This window comes from Corvus kubaryi, unplaced genomic scaffold (assembly GCF_017639235.1).
Source record: "Corvus kubaryi isolate FWS band 111438036 unplaced genomic scaffold, C.kubaryi_AGA036_p1.0 37266, whole genome shotgun sequence".
Lineage (NCBI taxonomy): Eukaryota > Metazoa > Chordata > Aves > Passeriformes > Corvidae > Corvus > Corvus kubaryi.
In genome coordinates, this window is record NW_024581081.1 from 5,941,893 (window position 1) to 5,961,903 (window position 20,011).

Genomic DNA, 20,011 nt, shown 5'->3' on the forward strand with positions numbered 1-20,011 from the left:
CAAGGCAATCTCACAAAGGCTGCATCCTCCCTGCCCTGACAAGCTTTCTGCCCAGTCTGACTTCTACCCAAAGGGCTTTCCAATACGATCCTACTGATGCCATAGTTCTTTCCAGGCTCTGCTTATTCCAGTGTTAGAAACTGCTGGAGGCTGGGTGATTTCCCAGAGTGTCTAAGGTGGGTCACAGCTAAGTGACTGCAACAAGGCACTCTGTAACCAACATGAGCCAGAGGTAACGGAGTGGTGCTGAGAAACAGGTGTTTCATGGCACTGAATCAGGGTATGTCTGAAGTTGAGGCACAGATGGTTGCCCTGAGGAAGGACTCTTGCCGTTCTCCATTTACTGGTTTATTCTTGGCTGTGGTAACAAAGCAGTATCAACAGCAGGAGATAGGCATGCAAACTGTATGAATGCCTCATCTACATAATGGCATAATATTTTTTAATCATAATTTGTAATAATAAATAGGGTACTGATGCTGAATTTGTTGGCAATGTTATAAGAATTTATTTAGAAACTGTAAAACAGCATAAACTTACATGTCAGGTTTTTCAAAAGGGTAATAATAGTAATAATACACAAAGTTTTAGTTGGACCAAAAGACAAAAAGCAGTTTGTTTCTAATTCAAAAAATACAAACGTTTGCTACAGGTACAAAATTATAAAAAGTTTGTATTTTCCTCTTGATCTGGTGACAGACACATATAGCAGAGATGTATATTTCACCAGCTCCAAATTCATATAAGCTATGGGAAATGACAGTAAAGAAAAAAAATGTAGTTAAGAAGACAGAAACAACTTCTTGTCTTTCATTTAACCAGAATTGAACACCATTATCTTATTCCTTTGCAGTTTTTTAGTTGCCAACATTTAAATTAGTGTTACTCATGCTTCATATAACAATCAGAAATAACAGCAGGTTTACCTCATGCATTTATTTTTAGTATTCATCACATAATGTCTTCTCACCATGCTACCTAGAAAGGTTAGTGTTTTTATTGACAACATTTAAGGGAGGTGGAGGATAAAGGAATGCAATCAGGCTTCAGGAATATTTCTATCTACTGCTTCACAAGCAAATGTTAGAAATTCTCCAATTAGCATTAAAAATAATTTTTAAATTAATTCTGCTTGGAACTGTTTGCAATAACAAATATAACAAAAACGTCGTTTAACAGAAGGAGAAAATGCTGCTGAGTGCCTCTGTCAGTGAAACACACATCTGTCTCCTGTATTGTGCAAAGATGCAGGAGCCCCACACATCTACTCTCTGAGGTTTGCATATGGGCTTCTGCACCTGAGAAGACCAAGTGTGTCTTATTGATGATGGATTTGTGCTTCAGGCTGCTGCTCTACCTGCTTGGGTGTATGCAGCGTTCAGTAGAGCTGGGCAGAGGAATCACCAGAAATGCTGTCAGTAAAAACTAGAAGCAGCTCGCCTTTTTTTCCCAGAAAAAAAAAAAAAAAGACTCTCCATCTTTGTCTGGTAATTTTCAGTGACAAGTGCCCTTCGCATTTGCAATGTGGTTGATTTGTAACTAATCTCCCTTCCAAAGCTGATCTAGCCAAGATGCTTGGTGTTTTCATATTATCTTGCCTGGTTCAAAATTGAATTTTTTGGTTTTGCTATTTAAGCAGAATGCTGCAAAGCTGGTAAGGCCTGAGATAAGGTCTAACATCTCTCCTTCCTCATCTTTCTGTTTGTGACCAAAGGACATACTAGATGGCACCAGAAAGCTGCTGTTGTTACCAGGTTGTGGAATTTTGCACCCCTTCTCACAGGGACGGGTGATCTGAACTGTGGTCCAGAAATGCACTGCCTCTTGTTGGCAGTTGCCAACACAGTGTTTTTCATACAGTGGTGGTGGCAGCTTAGCCTTAATCTCATCTCTCTTACCTTGTTTAAGAAATATTATCATGTAAGAAAGAAAGAAAAAAAAAGCTGCGTCTCACGTTTCTTCTTGCTCTAGGACAACTCAGAAACCAGAGTATGGGGTGCTCTCTGCCATCTTTACTAACTATGCTTTGAGGAAAAAAGAAATAAATTAAAAAACAACTTACACAGCACGACCACAGAACTCTATCACCAGCCAAGAACAAACTACAGCAATACACTATCATGGCGTTATTTACAGCATGATGGAATGTTATGCATATAATAAATTACATTTAATACTTTTCCTCTTAAACTCTGATATATGTAAGCTCATGCTTATTTTATTTATTTTGTTCAGTCCAATATATTTTCCTCTATGTATCTTAAGTGCATAGGCAAGTATAGGAGGTGACAGTGCTGTTTGCCTATCTTTTCTGTTTTCAGAAGCCAAATTGCTTTCCAAATTTGTAATACATCACAGTATGCTACTGTCCTCACTGACATTTATTTTATAGTACATACCTTTCCACAGCAGAAGGAGCAAGGGATTGTCAGCTATGTGTGTGCTTATATTGACATTAAGTCTTACTAAGAGATCTTCTTGTGAGCTCTTTTCAAGTTGATGAGGGAAAAGGAGGAAGTGAAAATTGTATAGCATTGCATGCCTTGGGAAGTCTGAAGTGCTCCTGAAATTAACGGAAATTTGCAGAGGAAAGAGCCAGGAAGAAGGGTCACAAAAGGCTAAGGTTGGGGCTCCCAGGGATATGTGAAAACTGGGAGTCCTTTGCTGCTCTGCAGGACAGAAAGTTCTACTGCTGTATTTATTTTGCAGCTGTTTAGGATTCCAAACTGGCGTATGCAGAAGTCAAGCTTTGTTTTGTTAGTAAGGGGAGGGCCTGTTTCTGTTTTGGTGGGGTTTTTTTAAACATTAGTCAATTTACAGCTACCTTGTGTGGGCTCTGTACCATAGTGGATGGGATTCATCCCAGTGCAAAAGGCTTTGCTCTCCTGCTTGTAAGAAGCAACCTGGCCTCTAGGAGCTGAAGAGTCCCATAACAGGCAGCTTTGTGTGGGCCCAGGTGCCAGAGGAGCTTGGAGTCAGAGAGAGCTGCAGAAATCCTCTGAGGAAACAAAAGGCAGAAGAGCATACAAAGTGGTCCCCCTGGGTATCTATGCCACTCTTCTGCTCTCTGTGTTCTCCCTGGACAGTCAGCAACACAGTTTCTGCAAGGACTAAAGGCTGACTCCCTCCTAAAGAAAGGATTTGGAGGAAACAAAAACTGACATAAGAGATACTGTAGATGAAGGACGTGCAAACTGGTGGGTTTATAATGATATCAACCTTGGGGAAGATGCCTGCAGAGAAGGAAACTACCTCCAGCCTGAGCAGAGCAGTGGGAGTGCCCCACCTCTTCCCCACCTAATGCTGTTCTGCAAAGGGAAAATTCTGCTCTTCTTTATGTTCAGATGGCCCCTGCATGCTCTGCATAAATATTCACGTGTGGAATTGTTAGTTTCCTAGAGTAATTTTAACTACTTAAGTGTTATTTCTGTTAATCAAACTATGAAAATGTATCCAGCTGAAGTCACAAGAGTGCACTCTATGAGGATAACTGGTTTATTGCTACAGGCCATGCCAAATGTAAGTCCTTGATTGTGTACACAACCAACCCATGCAAACACTTTGTTTAGTTTCTGACCTAGGGTAAGGTAGTCTTACTAATGCAGGTAGCCTACTTCTAAGTGTATTCATCCTAATTGATTTGCATTTCTGCTAGGTTAAAAAGAGACTATAATGGTAGCTACCCTACTTTTGTGAATGTTAGAATGAGTAGAGGGTAAAAACCGAGCTTCTCTACTCACTGTTTCTACCTACTGTCCATATATTCATTAGAAATTAACAACATGTCACTCAATGTGTTCTCCTCAAGATATAATACACCAGGAACTGACACCAAAGCAACTATGAAAACAAAAATTGAGTACTGCAAACACTTCTAAAACACATTCAGAATTAATTTTAAACATGGATGAGGATTGGAAAGATGTAAATTCATTTCTGTTTCCTTTACAGAGGTTGGGAGTAAAGACAAAGGTTCTGTCCCAAAACAAACAATGCCCGTCTTTTTTAATTCAAGTGAAAGTGGAGTGTCTTCCATATTAAAATTATCACAGGATGTTTCCCAATATAAAAAACTATGTGCAATTTATGTACAATATTCCCATACACTACTCTGACTGGCAATACTCAAAGCCAGTGCTATGATTACAACTGTTAGATTCATAGAAGAGCACACTCAAGAGGAAATTTGGGGTCTGGTAGCGTTCCAGCTGAGGTAGGTTAAAACAGACCTGCTAATTAGAAAATCTTGCATGAGTTCGTATGGTATTGAATGAAACCGAAGATTATAACACAGTTGGTCTCTTGATATTCTTTATGAAACCAAGATAAGCATAGCACAGTCATTCCATTGTCTACAAGTTTACTAATACAATCCATTCCAGACTTTAAAGGAGTACTGTTGCTTTCTCACTTAAAAGCGTATGTGATTTTTACTCCATTGTTGGTTTTATTTCCTATTTCAGTCTTGACGTTGCTGAAGGTGCGCTGCTGTTCTGCAGAAGTGGGCTACAGGATGCTTGGCTGGTTAGAGGCAGCAGGATGGCAGAGTGCTTTGTGTCTGTGCAATAGCCAAGTTCTGTTCTGGGCTGCCTTCCCCTTCCCACGATGGCTGTGAGATGGGATGACCCAAGGGAGGATTCTGGCTGCTCTGCCACAGAGAAGCCCTGCCATCACTCAGCACTAGCTGAGTGATGTGCTCCAGACAGAGACCAGCAGTGGGCCTGCAGAAGGATATCTGGGGGCTGGCAGGCTGCCTGAAGGCGGGCCTGGGCTGTTTGTCCTGTGGCTGTGCTTTAATGCAAAGCAGTAAGCTGTATTTTGGTTAGAATATTTGTTTTCAGGTTTAATAATTACATGCCTGATAACAATACGCGTGTGCGTATACGTATGCTTGAAGAGGAAAACTTGTATAAGCAGCAGGATTTAAAAAAAGGAAATAGTACATTGATAGGATTTGAGAGTTTATGCTTTTCTTGTTTGATAGCACCACATTTCTATAGGGTTAGAGTGACAAGAGTCCAGGATGTCATGGGCTCACCCAGTCTGCTGCATCTTGTCCTCACGCATTGCCGCTATACACACACACACTTGTGTACATTAACTGGGTTCAGAGAAAACAGAGCACACAGGCAAACCAATGTGTTTGCTGACAACTGCATGCACGTGACAGTGCCATGGCTGTGAGCAAAGATCACTGTCAGTCAGACTCCAGTTGTGACACCTGGAATGGCTGCTCATTTTCATGGGACATGCCAGGCACTGGTCAAGTCTTGCAAAAGATTTATGTCCCAATCCAGAAAAATTCTTAAGGACAGGTTTTGCATTACTGCTATTAATCTCTCTCAAGTGTTTCATTAGGATCAAGACATTAATTAGCTCACAGTAATCTAATAGAAAATTAAGGCTTCAGATCTCAAAGCTACATTGGAACTACAGCTGCACAGGGTTTATCAGGATCAAGGCTGGAAAGCAGCATTTTTCAATGTGGGAGACTTTGCATGTGCCATATTTAAATAAATCTCTTATCATTTCAGTTCAAAGGAATCTCCCTTGCACTGTTTTTCGAGAGTTGTGCTGATAACCACAATCAGCTCTTCTGTACGTGTCTCCACAGTCATGCCTAAATAACAAACACTAAAATGTATCACGGATGTTTTTCTTTCTACTTTCTGTATCTGAATTCTGCTTGTATCATGATGTTAGCTAAAATGAGCCCAACTATTTCATGGCAGTGTTTGGGAACCAATCTTGGTCTTGTTGCAGATAATAAGGTAAGTTCTGCCACTGAATTCTAAGGAGACATTATCCTATAGCTTACTGCAGTCTAGAGCCAGAAGGAATAATTCATGGTCATTTGAGCCCCTGAATGTAATTGACAACCAGGAATTCTTGGGCATGTAACCTCCACTTCAGCTGTCAAAACATATGCTTTCTTTATTTAAGGACTTCAGGTGGCAAGGGAATCCAGTTCATCTACTGGTAAACTGCTCCAACATCCGTTGTCCTTCAGTCTCACCCTTTTTTTCCAGCATCCTGGATATTTAAGCACAAGTCCAGCCATGGGAAAGCAAATACACTCATTTAACCTTTTGCTTTACAGATGTGTTCGTGTGTGTGTGCACATGAGAGTACATATGTATGCAACGCAGAGCAGGTATGTTCAGTACCCATCTGCAGTCGGGTGCCAGCTCAGTGGATGTGCTTGCTATGGCTGTTAAATTGAAAATGGAGTGGCCTGGCTCTAACCAGCCCATTATTCAGTGAGCAACATGCTGCACAGTGTTTTAAGTCAGGGACGAGGATGTTTTTTTACTGACTTACTGAAAAGTGCCAAAACACATGGAGAAACCTTACAGAATCCAGCACAGTGTCAGACAGGGACTTCATTAGTTGTTGGGCAACTTGGACTGTTTTACAGATTGTGGCACCTCCAGTCCTGTGTGCAGGGTCACCTGAAAAGAAGAAATAACATTAGATTCAAAACTGAGACATCCTCAGCAAAGAGCATTTGTGAAGGCAAAGTGCAGGTAAATGACGTGGAACGGGCTGCAGGACTGCAGGTCCAAGTTTAAATCAAGACTATTAATGGCGATGATATCTAGTCCTTGAAATAAACAAGTCTCCTTCCTCCTTCCCTCCTGAACACTTTGGGACCTAGATGCCAGGTGTCTGTACCTTTTCCCAAATCTAGCCACCAGTTGTACGTATCCAGAAGTGCTGCTTGCTAGATACAAGGTGGATGGGGCCTCTGCGTGAGGGATCCCAAGTGCTTCAGGACAGAGGTCACACAGTGGAGCCCATCTACATGATGAGTGTTCCATCATGGCTGTCATGGTCCTGCCTGACCTAAGCTGACCTCCTTCAGTCCTCAGGCTCCTGGGTATTTCCACAGGTTCTCTCTTACACTGCATCCAGCTTCTAGCCATGAGCAGTGGTCTTGAAAATGCATTATATTTAAAGGCAGTTCCTCCAAGAGGAAAAACCTCTTTTACACAGAGCACAAGAATGACGTGCTGACTGGGTCTTCTCTGTTGCACTACTTCCCTGACCTATGCTGCCTTTGCTCTCCTTACCACTGTGCTGTTCACACTGCAGTCATTTGCCAATGTTAACTATCTCCACACGTAAGATCTAGGAGGAATTAGAATGGTTTTTAATCAAACTGGCAGGGGAAAACTTTGGAGACACTGCTTTCCAAGTGGAGCATCACAGGAAAATCAGAACAGGAATTAGTGTGTGCAGGTACTTTTACTTGTTTTACAGCACTACCCTTTACATTGGTCAGGCAAGGCAGAAGGTCAAATGCAGTCCAAAAAGTGTGAGTAGCCTAGATGTAAGTCTGAGAAGGAAAGAACCTCTATCTGTACTACCTACAGATGATGCTATCAACTCCTTTAGATGGAAAGGGTAAGTGGGGCTGGACTGCAGAAGATTTACCTGGACGTTTCGGTTGAGGCTCAATGCAGGCATGAAGACTCCCTCGATGTTTTCAAATGCTGGAGGCCCCTGCTGCTGCCCATTTATGTAAAAGGTCAGGTTGTGCTTGTTCAGATCCAGGAGAACACCAACGGTGGCACCTTTAGAAACTCCTCCTTCAGTCCTAAGGTACAAAGGGCACATTGCTGGTGAAGGCAGAGGGCTACACTGTGCTGCTCTCTCTAGGACAAGCCAGCCTTCCTAAGCAAAGGGAGCGTGGAGCAGCGCAGTGAAATGATTATCCCTGAGGCATTTGGCAATGACTGACTCACACCTTTATCTGAAGCAAATGTACTACAACCATGGGAGCTCGATGAGGGGATCCTAAAGAGAAATTAGATCCACCTCTCCTGCAACTGCAATTTAAGAGGTGAAAATGGGGTCCAGAGCTAACAGGTCCCCTCGGCTAATGACAAATCGGGAGGCAAGCCAATGGAGTCCTGGAGACACGGCACCTCTAAGTATCCCTGTTATAGTGAAGTGATGCATGGCAGGAAATGAAAAAGAAGGAAGTTGTTTTGCTACGTGTTCATTTCCAATCAATATCCTTCTAACAGCTTGAGAAATAGACTTCCAGTTCAACTACTCACCTTGGCATGCTCTAAGGGCACCCAGATTTCCAGAGCTCAGGGAGCCAGCACAGGTACAACAGACAGTGGTTTTGGGGAGGAAGGGAAGTTGGGGCTCGTTAGGCATAAGTGTAGCTTCTGACTGACAAGGTGCTCAGCTATAGGACTGGGAGCTGTCTCGAGTGCGCAGGCACAGTTATTAACACCAGTGATAATTGGTTGTGTCAGGAGCAGCTGCTGAGAGCTACTCCAGTATCAGAGCTTGCCAGGACAGACTCAGTCAGCCATTACACGCTTGAGTGATTTGACATTAATGCACTTTGACTTGGGGGTTAGTCTTTAAAGAACACTGAGTGAAAATATCCACTAGATATGCAGATTGGCCACAGGCACTGCTATTCTGCTAATATCATGGGGCTCTGCAATGGATTTACAGCCTGACACAATTTGTCCAGGGTAAATCAGATTTCAAATAATTTGCAGCAGGAAAGGAAGCAGCTGTCTTTTGTCCCATGCACTCGCCTCAGGCATACAACATTCACAAGATTAAAGCTATTCTATCATAAAATTTATCACAATAGGTAGGCAAAATATTAAAAAAAAAGGAAGGGGGGGGGATTGGAATATGATTACGAAGAATATAGTGCAGGGTAAGAAATTTTCCTTTTGTCCACTAGGTGTCATAAACTGTTTTCCCTCAGACTTAAATGTGGCATGTGGCATTTCATCTGAAGGTAGATTACAGAAAACTGTTCTGACTTCTCCATTTAAAGCTCTTCAAACAATAATAGTGTAATAGCTAAGAATCGCGGATTGTCTCTGAGACACGTCAGACGTGAAAATTCACTGTTCTCAGGTTCCTTTGATTTGATTTCCAGTCCTATAAGCATTAATAGGTTTCTCTTTGAGCTCTTCTCCAAAACTGCAAAGTAAATTATTTTCCATCAAAACTTAAGACGCTTACCTACCCTCAGTATCTCACTATATAGACTGTTTTTATTAAAAGCCCTCAATCATAAAACTCATTATGAGATTGTGGGAAGCAACAGTACTGTGATTTGGAGCTATTTACAAATAGATTACTTTTTTCTCTCTGTTTGGGAACAGCTTTGATTGTAGGACACCAAATTTTAGATCCTGCTTAAAACGGATTTTATTACATCCTTTTAAATGACATAAATTATTCTCTTAGGGAAACAGAAACAGCAACTTTGCCTTTTTGAGATTATGATGTTCTTTCCTATACGACAAGCTAATTTGTTTCTTGTGGGCTAATTAGCTGTGAGCTGCACAGTGACATTGAGTGACTCCTCTGCAGCCCCTGGGGACAGCCCCACTGAAGAGGAGATAGATTCTGCCTGCAGATTCCAGCCCAGGCAAGGGCAGGACCCAGCTGAGGCCCCTACAGGAGCCACAGGGGTGTGGGGGCAAAGCAGAAGGATGGGGACCTTCTCCCTTCCTTCCTGCCCCAAGTCCTGCAGGAATTCCGCAGGTAGATTGCCCGCTTCCTACTCCGCCATCTCCCCACAGTGAGCAACTGGCTCTGGCAAGATTAAGGGAGGGCAGAAACAGGCAGGAGCTCTTCACCACACTGCTACCAGGGAGGCTGGACTTCTTCTGAGGCTGAACAGCCTTACTGAGCATCCCGTGCTTTCCTTGGGAACAGTACTTTGAGGACTGCAGCACTTTTTGAACTATTTGCCTGGTTTCTTTCTCTAGGAGGAGAGATGGGAGAGTGTTTTATGAGAAAACTTATGCAAGGCATTTCCTTACTCTTATGTACACCATTTAGACAGCATTACAGGATAATCTTTCGGTTGTTGTGGTAAAAGAAGCCAAATAGCTCAAGAGACTCTAACTGATGTTGCTCCCTCTTGGTACACTCCTGTGTCACCATGCAAAAAAAACCTGCTCCTTTACTGTAATGCATTTTTAAGCTACTTAATGACACCTACACCACACAACCCCAATAACCTTTCATTTAAAAGGAAAATAAAACCTTTTTGTTGCAATACTCCCTCAATAAATACTTAGTATTCATTAAATTACAATCCAGTTCTGGAGATAGGCAATCTTATTTCATTTTTTGAGGTAAATCCCACTTGTCCTGCACATTTTGATTTCTGTATGCAACAATAAGTCCTGAGTGCAGAAGTGCGTGCAGAAGCCTGGAAGGTCAGAGTACAGAAAGGGGAATTTGGCTACCATGAGAAATGCCACTGCCTGTGGCAGTAGAGGCTGTTATTTCAAGATGCTTTCAGTAACAGCTTGGACAATGCACAGAATATGATTGCACAAACTGGCTTGAGGAATTAAGAAGAGTAGTTTCACTATTATTTTTAAAAGATGTTAACAATTTATGAACAACTTAATAAACTGAATAATTAGTCCAACTCTCCATTAACAGTATTTTAAGTGCTATCTTTACAGCACCTTAACAACTTTACTATATATATTGCCAGTGACAGCATTTTTCATTCATTTGTAGCATATTTGTGTGATGAAAAAACCTGCTCCTGAGGTCTCTGAAGTCAGTCAAGACACTCTCCTGATTGCAAGGGGCTTTTAAGACAAAAATGCAAATACTCTAGATTTTGACTTCCTGTTGTTTTTCAGTATAAAATATTTCAGTGTGATTTACATCTCTTTCTTTACATAAACATGTAGTGGCTGGAGTATTGCCTGTAGCACCTGGTAGTCCTGCTCTTGGGAACTTTGCCAAAGAACAGTTCTATTGCATCGAATGTCAATGCCTCCGGTTAATGGGCACACAGCACCTCTCAGAATAGTTTGGATTGGAAGGAGCCTTTAAAGGTCATCTAATCCAACCCCCCTGTGAAGAGCAGGGACATCTTCAACTAGGTCAATCTGCTCAAAGGCCCATCCAATCTGACCTTGAATTTTTCTAGGGATGGGGCATCCACCACCTCTCTGAGCAACCAGTTTCAGTGTTTCACTACCCTCATTGTAAAAAAATGTTCTTTACAGCTAGACTGAATTTATCCTCTTTCAGTTTAAAATTATCACCCCTTGTCCTATCACAACAGGCCCTGCTAAAAAGACTGTCCCATCTTTCTTTTAAACCCCCTGTAAGTGCTGAAAGAGCACAATCAGGTCTCCCTGGAGCTTTCTCTTCTCCGGGCTGAGCAACCCCATCTCTCTCAGCCTTCCTTCAAAGGCGAGATGTTCCATCCCTCTGACAATTTTTGCCCAGGATACAGTTGTCCTTCTGGGCTGCAAGTGCACACTGACAGATCATGGCCAGCCTCCCATGCACCAGTGTTCCCAAGTCCTTCTTGTCAGGGGTGCTCTCAATCCTTTCATCCTCCATACTGCCCTGACCCAGATGCAGGACTGTACGCTTGGTTTTGTTGAAGCCCAGGAGTCTTCCATGGCCCCAGTTCTTGAACTTGTCCAGGTCTCTCTGGATGGCAGCTCATCCCTCAGGTGTGTCAACCACACCACTCAGCTCGGTGTCATCTGTGAACTTACTGAGGGTGCACTTGATCCGACTCTCTATGACATTGATGAAGACATTAAATAGAACTGGCCCCAGTATGGACCCCTGAGGGACACCATTTGTCACCACCCTCCAACTGAATATGCAGCTGTTGACCACTACTCTCTGGATGTGACTATCCAAACAGTTCCTTATCCATCAGACCCTCCATTCATCAAATCCGTATGTGTCCAATTTAGAGAGAAGAATGTTGTGGGGGACCATGTCAAAGGCCTTACAGAAGTCCAGATGGATGTTGCCCATAGCTCTGCCCTTGTCCACTGCTATAGTCATTCCATCATGGAAGTCCATGAGGTTGGTAAGGCAGGACTTGCCCTTGATAAAGCCGTGCTCGCTGTCTTGAATTACCTCCCTGTCCTCCATGTGCCTTAGGATAGCTTCTGGAAGGATCTGTTCCATGATTTACCCAGGCACAGATTTCCAGGAACAAGAAGACTAAAAAGTGCCTCCCAAAGCTGTATCTCTGCCCTAAAGTAATTTCTTAGCCAGTTTCCTCAGCCTATTCTCAAAAGGATCCCTCTGTTTCTGGATGCATTACAGTCTTCTGTTCATGCCCCTTCCAGCATTACAGAAGTCATGCTAGATCCAATTTTGCATGCTATGAAGGAAAGGAACAGAGAACTCCTCTAAATGTGACAGGTCACACAAATTAGTCTTTCAAGCTCTACCTCAGGTTATCCTTGAAACTACTCATTTATTAACTACCCTAATTTATTCTTACGAAGATTAGGAAGCATGAAACTATTACTAAGGTGTAACTTTCATCACAATAACATCCCAGAGGCTAAAAGTTGACTATGAATTCCCTCTAGATTGTGATACTGTGCTGTCATGCACTCGTGTCCAGTGGGGAAAAACAAATAGGCAGCAATAACTATTTCCACAAGACTATTACAGCTAATGAGTTTAAAAAATTGACCTAGTTGACTGCCACAGTTAAAATATAATGCCTAGACCTAATTTCATTGAAGCGCATGTGATTTCATAAGACTACATGCCCTCTGCGAGTATACTTCCCTTGAACAGATATTCCATGGGTCTAACCATGCCTTGCACACGCCTTTGTGTTTTATCAGGTAAAAACTGGGAAACTACCATCAACAGAAAGCACTTCGCTCTCCTGATTAAGCATGATGATTGGAAGTCCTAAGTGTTTCCATTGTTGTGCTTCCCAGAAGCATAACATGTATAAATCTGCAGCTTTTGCTTAGCTTGTGTGTTGCTTGCCGGGAGGAGCATGTCAAGGACCAAATTCATAAAATAGGTTTCTGGGACAGTGGTGTACAGAATGGTTGCCAGCTTTTTTTCCAGAAAACATAAGCTGTTCCACAGAGCATTAAAATTAATACAGCTTAACATTACTTCTGCCCTGAATCAAATCAAGATGTTAAAGGGACAGACAACTTTTTGGTATATTTATTATACTGATGTTATTTTACTCTGTATTGTCTTAGGACATGATCTATGGTCTTTGGAGCCATGGAAAACAATCCAAGTGACTTCAGAACCTTTTGATCCAGCTGCAGGGTTCTTCCACCTGTCTGTAATGAACTGCAAAATCAAACCATGTTTCAAACAAAACTTCCCAGCAATTGCAGTGTACTTGTTTAAAGCACAGGTGCGCTGTATAAAGGACTATTCAACGGGAGACATTGCAACCAACCCTAGGATACAGCGCATGTTGACATAACCTTATCTCTTTAAGGAGACACCTGCATTTTAGTGTTTTAAAAATCACTGCAAAACTTTGTTTTAATCATTCGGCATAACAGAAAAACACCTGAGACAGTGAGTGTGGAAGACCTGCTGGGACAGTCAGTAGAAAACTAAACAGAAGTTGATTCCAGCTCTGCCATAGACCTGCTACATATCCTTAGTCAGTCACTTTACTCATACATCAACCTCCCATTGTGATAGATTAGGTATATAAATACACCATTTTCCAAAATAAGCAAGGGACTTAGGATGCTCTCTTCAGAGGAGATCTCCTCAAGGGTCTGAGTACCCAGCTGACCTTCAGCTAAGGCTGACCCTCTCATGCATGGGACACAGAGAGAGAGCAGAGCAGTTCTGCTGTGATACCTTGGGGAGCTTCAAGCAAAGTTAACCATGTCTCCCCTACACAGTCTGGCATCACTACAATGAAACAAAAGCCAGCACTAGGCAGAGGTAACTATCCTGAGCAGTGAAAGTCATTCAACCATGTCAGCACAACACAGGATCTGTGCTGACAGTTGTTCTCTCTGTGTGATCCATCCCTGGAGGTACCTGCAGCTAGAACGTGTCTCTCCACTGCTCAGTTGCACTGAGAACACAGAGCCTCTGAATGGTGGGAGAGCAAGGCTTGGTAACAGTGTCTTGGGGATATTCTGAAATCCTACCCTGTCTAAGTTGGTTGTGCTAGTTGAAGTGCTTTTCAAAGCTCTTTGGTACAATGGCTCAGTAGAACCAAAGCTGTTACTTAGCCCTCACTGCCAAACAAGCCCTTGTGTCCAGATCTGCCTCACTGTGACCTACAGCAAAACCCTTAATAGTTTTCAGAACTGGAAATAAACACCTGCAGTCTAATTATTGTATAAATCTGCAGCCAAGATTCCTCCTAATGAAGGGAGTCAACCCCCTTTCTCCCTCCAGCAATGTGGAAGTCCTGCATCCCACTGTGCTGCGCTCCTGTCTGCTGATGTGGGTGGGACACGCAATAACGGGTTTAAATCACAGCAGGGGGGATTTAGGCAAGATCTCAGGGAAAAACTGGTAACAGTGAGGACAACAAACACCAACACAGACTGTTAAGGTGCAATCACTGTCACTAGTGATTTTTAAGAAGGAATAAAATAAGAACATTTAGCCGGGAGCTGGACTAGATGGCTTGCTGAGACACCTGTCTCTGATGCGCAGCAGAAAAATCGCCTGTAAGGAGAAAAGCCCCCAGGCAGCACTCACCGATTGGTGTGGGAATTGCAGTGCATGAACCAGCTGCGGTTGTTGTCCACATACATGGCCCACGCCTTGTCGTCCTTGCCCAGCATCATGTCCTTGACAACGTTAATCCTGGCAATGCCAAAGGCTGGATCCGGGTGGTTGTCATACCTGTCCACATGCAGTTCCCAGTAATGCACGCCCTTGGAGAAGGCTGCGGTGCCTAGGACCACCCGGTCATCGTAGCTGTTGCAGGTGGCAGTCTGGTTGTCATTTGACAGCACTATGTCTCTGTGAGCTGAGGAGGGGTCGAAGGTGAACCATGCCACTGTGGAAGGGGAAAAGGAAAGGCAGGATTGTATCAGGAGGGGCTGTGTCCAAGTGTTGTCTGCTTTACTTCACTAAGAAGGACAAAATTATGCCTTTGTAAGGACCCCACTGCACTTTGAGGTGATAAAGACAATCTTTCCTTGTTACTGTAGGCAGCTACACAAGATTAATCTGAGCTGGAGTGCTTTATATTATTTGCCCTTGTTCCTCTGAAATTTAGCTGCTAAGAGTAGTGACATTCTGTCCACAGAGTAACAAGAAAGTCACTGAGGAGACAAAGACTTCTCCACGACAGGGAAACTACTCACATAGGTGAATTGGTTCAGGATCACCTTTAATGGAAATGGAGATTAGCTGTGTCCATGCTGGTTAGGATTGACTTCACTATTTTATCGAAGTGAAGTTTTTCTTAAAAAAAGGAAAAAAATGCCCCAAAAGCTCTTGAAGTATAAATATTTTATACTGGCCTATTTTGGCAACACAGCATAAAAGTGGAAGCGATAATAGCATGCACTTCTCGATTCATTACAATATCATTAATGAAGATGAACTTCCTGTAATGTCTGTATGGATGTCAAGTATAATTACAGAAGAACAAGCATGAATTCCCATCTTTGTATTATCAAACCTTGCTGGGAAATTAAAGCAGTAGTGAATAAAAAGGCAAATCCCTAAGATGTATAGAGAAAGGGAGACAGAGTGGAACAAAAAATATCCTGTGAGTTGCGTAACTGCTTCTGTATGCTAAAGCAAGTATCTTAGCTAGATCTCAGACTTTTACAGCCAATTAAAATCACATGACTTGAAGCCTGAAGTGTTACTGATAATGGAAAATGCCAGTAGGTGTCAAATACATTTATGGGTGTAAAGGGATGAAAGTGTCCTGCCACTGAGACCTGCAGCTTTTCATTTAGAAAGTGGCAAAACCCCAGCTCACCATCTGATGTCTGCAAAATGACTGTCTTGCTGTAAGGACCAACGCCCGAGGAGTTGAAAGCTTTGACTCTGGCATTATAAGTGCTGTTGAAATGAAGGCCGTCGATAGTGCAGAGTGTCTCCTTGCCAACATATACTTCCTAAACATTCCGAGAAAAAGGAGAGAGAGAGAGAGAGAGAATGAGGGGCATAGTTTAACACAGTTAAGACTTCTAAATATAAGCCAAAAGTGAACAGCTTCTCTTTGCTTCCCAGGATGTATGAGTTATGCTGTTATAACGCAGACAGCCACAGCATGCGAGACATTGAGGATGGTTAGCACTGGAGAAACTAAGGTGAAGATGAAGCTGGAAGGGTAAAGCAATAAAGGGCTACACAAAAAGATCTTCGTGCTCCTCTTATCCTAAACATCTACTCCAAGACACTATTTTGGAGAGTAGTCCCAGTATCTGACACACTGTGGCTGCTATTTTATGCAAAAAGGGGCATGTAAGAATAAAAAAAAAAAACAAGCGACGTTTTATTCTGTTGGAAAGGTTATCTCATGTCTAGGTTAAAATGTAATTTTGACAACTGAAAACACAGATTCAGAATAAAACTATCTCCTAAAAATTAGGATTACATGCACCACATGATGAAACAGTAACTAGACAACAAAGACATCAAAAAGTTGTAGCAGGTTCAGTTTGTAAACCAGGCGGAAACACCAATTAAGTGTAGTGGTTTTGGTTCAAAATCCATTATTTACTTATTTTCCTTCTGTGAGATAAGAATTAGGAGAAAGCAAAGCAGGCACAAAACTTTAAAGAATATAAAGAAGTTTATTAATAGAACCAAAAGGAAGAAAAAAAAAATCAGACCAAACCTTCAGAACACTTCTCCACCCCACAGGTTTCTCCCTTCACCCACTCACAATGTAAAAAGACAACCCTTGAGATTTTCAGTCAGTTTACCACCTCCATAATAATCTTCTTCAGTTCACTTAGGGAGAGGAGTCTCTCTTGCTCACGCTATGGAGACATCTCCACAAGAAACAGTTCTCTCATGGCTTCAATCGAGACAGCTGCCTGGGTTGGTTCTCTGCTCGCATGTGAAAGTCCCTTCCCTTACAGCTTTCCCCACAACTGCTTTCAAGGGTCCAATCTTGAGCTACTGGGGTACCATTTTAAAGGTGAGCTGCTCAGAAGCAAAAGTTCTCTTCATCTATCTCTGGGAGCACCTTCATCTCTAGGAACAGAGGTCTTCTTCTTCCCTGGGAGCAAGGGTCCTCATCACTTTCATCTCTCTCTGTTCAAGCTTATCAACAAATCACAGCTACTTCAACATTTGCTGGTTTCAGCACAGGTACTTTTGCTCACAATTGCAGTTTGAACGCTCCACCCCCCCATGCTTTCATGAAATTACAATGGGCACTCTGATGGATCATAGTCCATCACCATAGCTTTACAACAGAATTTCAGCTTCTAAGCTCGAAGCATCTCCTCTTTCTCCTCTCTTGGGGTTTCAGCTCTTCCTTCTTCACTGACTTTGGTGTCTTTATGGTGTTTTTTTCACGTGCCTTCACCTTTCCCTTTCCTTTGACTTGGGAGAGGATTAATGTCTGCAGGCTTCATCTGTTCTGGAGGAATCCTACAGCACTAAAAGCGTCAATCTCACCTGGGCCCCACAGCTGGAATTCCCTTATCACTTTTGGTCACATGATCTGTGCTGGGCAGCGGCCTCAGATGAATTTCGCCGCACTGGGCGAGGGCCGGCCTGGCCAAGCCGCACCGCTGAGCCGCCTGCACGGAGCAGGGCCGCGGGTGGAACAGGGCTGCAGGGCTCCAGGGTGGCTGTCTCCCGGCCGGCCCGGCCCGCACTGAGGGGCTGTACCGGGTGTCCAGCGAGCAGAAGTGGCTGAGATCTCAGCCCACCAGGCCATGCTGTGGGCCCCCAGTTACCTGTCCAAAAGCCGGAAACAAGACAGTTTTCCCGGGCTTTGTTCGTTCTTAAATGTGGATCACAGAGGCTTCTTAAGTGGCTTTAAAAAGTTGCCAATATTCAAACTAGCCAGTTGATTGGTTCTGTTGCATCCAGAGGAAGCTGTAAGCACCTCTCTGCAAAGAATCACTTCCGTGGCTGATGGAGCCGTCTTAACTAAAAACCCAAACTATGCTAAACCATGACAAAAGTCTTCAAAGATTTATCATACAGCAAGTACTTCTGTAATGTGAAATATTTCAGGAGGAGGAACATCTAGGCAGACCAATGAAGATCAGATTATACAAGCTAGGATGAACTGAAAGAAGCCTAGACAATCCTGTCTTGGCAGCAGGTTGAAAGATAATTCCTTTCCACCTCTGATTTCTCTCATTCTGTGACCTCTGTAGGTTTATGGTAGCAAAGGCACTGAAGTGCTTAAACCTGTCACTAAGCAAACCACTCAGGTCCAGTTCACTTAAGACTTAAGTAATGCCTAGGAATAGTTCTGATGATTAAGGCTCTTTCATATAAACCCAAAAGGATGTGATGAAAAAGGATTAAGATTTAAGGATTGAGATGGTTTTGTATTTTTTCCAATCCAAAATCTTATATGGCACTGCTGCCAATCCTAAAACCTTGGGCAGTAACAAAACTCACCCACACAAATGAACTTGGATACACACCAGCCTGAAATCTTGTTATTCACAAGACATGAATACTACTTTAAAAGCTTTATCCTGGATAAACTGGATAAAAGATACTGGAATTCTAACACCTTATTCTAACTCTTCATTCATCACACACTGATAACCCTCTTACCCACTAATATTGACTATATTGGCAGCTCTCAGCAGCCATTCACAAAAGCACATTTTCACACCTTTAGTTGTGGAAACTCTTCAAATCCCTGTGAAATGCTACTTGGACCAAGGAACTGAGGAGACCTTCCAAAACCACAGTGCCCTCTTCAAAACACCCTGCCAATATCGCTGCCTCTTCTAATGAGGGGTGTCTCAATCAGGAACCTTTGCTGCCTATGGGCGTAGTGGTATGGCAGATCCTTAGGTGGATCCATGCTAGGACATTTTCAGCATGAGAAATCTTTACATTTCCAGTGAGGAGCCAGTTAGCAGCTCCTGAAGAAATGCCATCACATGTTTTTGGCAAAATTCCCCATTTGTGAAGAGAGCAGCTGTACTCCACAATGATCTCCAGATGCTTTCAAGGCACTAGCCCCTAGGGAAAGCACTGGGCCAGCCTGGGTCTGAGCAATAGGAGCATGAAGCCTTTCTGAGGAGGAAGGGCCACAGCTTCCAGGAGGGCATGGCTGGAAGAAAGCTGATTGAATTGCTTCTCTAGTTTGTTTATCAGGATGTGTCGAGAAAGTATAGGAGCCAATAAGCACCCTGCACTTGCAACCAGGAGCATCATGTTGTGGCATCACCCTGAGGATCTGGAAGGACAGCACTTGGGAAGCCTTTCCATATTTATCAATTCCATCAGAGCATGACAGTGGAAAAAGTTTCCACCAGCCTGGTCTCATCCACTCCCAGGGGCAAGATTTATAAATCCTGTATTTCTATGCAGGACCATATTTTTACTCAGAAAATCAGGAACGACTGAGTTGCATTTCTGGACCAAGAATGTCAGCTGCTGAAACAGAGTGCTATGGACAGACGAGAGTAGGGGCTTCAAAGAAATTTCTGGTTTGTGCAACGAACCACTTCCAGCTCCTGCAGGCTTGTATGGGATTTTCTACTCTGGAACGCACTAGGGATACCTCAAAGCCCTCTTTGCAAGAGCCCTGAGAATAACCTCAAACAAATTTCCTACCTAAGCCAGTGGTCCTTCTATTAAGCAGCATCTGCACTGCTTTCTCCATCAACACAATGGACTTAGGGAAGTTTTGACAACCCACATCTTCCCTACCCCTCTCCCCACCCTCGGACAGAAAACAAATCCATATCTAGAGGAAACTCACATACAAAGAAACACAAATAAATGCTGAATGAAATTCTCACTCGGAATTGGCCACCATCTCCATCATCAAGTTCCAAGATATAACCCTCCACTGGGTTGTGGCTCAAAGGTGGCATCCTCCAGGCCAACGTCACACTGTTGTTCCTGGTGCAACACTTCTCCAGCTGCAGTAATGGGACGGGTGGCACTGAAACAGGAACTGGGTACAGATTAGTGTAACTCTGCCCTACCCCATTAGTCTGTGCCATGAGCAGCATGGCAACTGCTCACCTCCTTCCCCTCACAGGGGAGTGTTTGCTAGGAAGACAGTCCATTCTCT

General features: G+C 43.0%; 1 protein-coding gene across 8 annotated transcripts in view; it reads right to left on the reverse strand.

Annotated features, from left to right (window-relative positions):
• Positions 1 to 484: 484 nt before the first annotated feature.
• The window catches only part of TRIM67 (tripartite motif containing 67), a 41,564-nt gene continuing 22,037 nt past the window's right edge, over positions 485 to 20,011 (reverse strand). For 2 of the 8 annotated variants that reach the window (XM_042025195.1, XM_042025194.1), the window contains exons 6-10: positions 19,734 to 19,879; positions 15,752 to 15,890; positions 14,509 to 14,812; positions 7,438 to 7,600; positions 485 to 6,452 (exon numbers count right to left, since the gene is read on the reverse strand). In XM_042025195.1, the coding sequence (XP_041881129.1) occupies positions 6,387 to 6,452; positions 7,438 to 7,600; positions 14,509 to 14,812; positions 15,752 to 15,890; positions 19,734 to 19,879 (818 nt within the window). In that variant the 3' untranslated portion in view covers positions 485 to 6,386. Of the gene's footprint in view, positions 6,453 to 7,437; positions 7,601 to 14,508; positions 14,813 to 15,751; positions 15,891 to 19,697; positions 19,892 to 20,011 lie in introns of all 8 variants that reach the window. The other 6 variants (XM_042025191.1, XM_042025190.1, XM_042025193.1 and 3 more) reach the window with 3 other exon arrangements.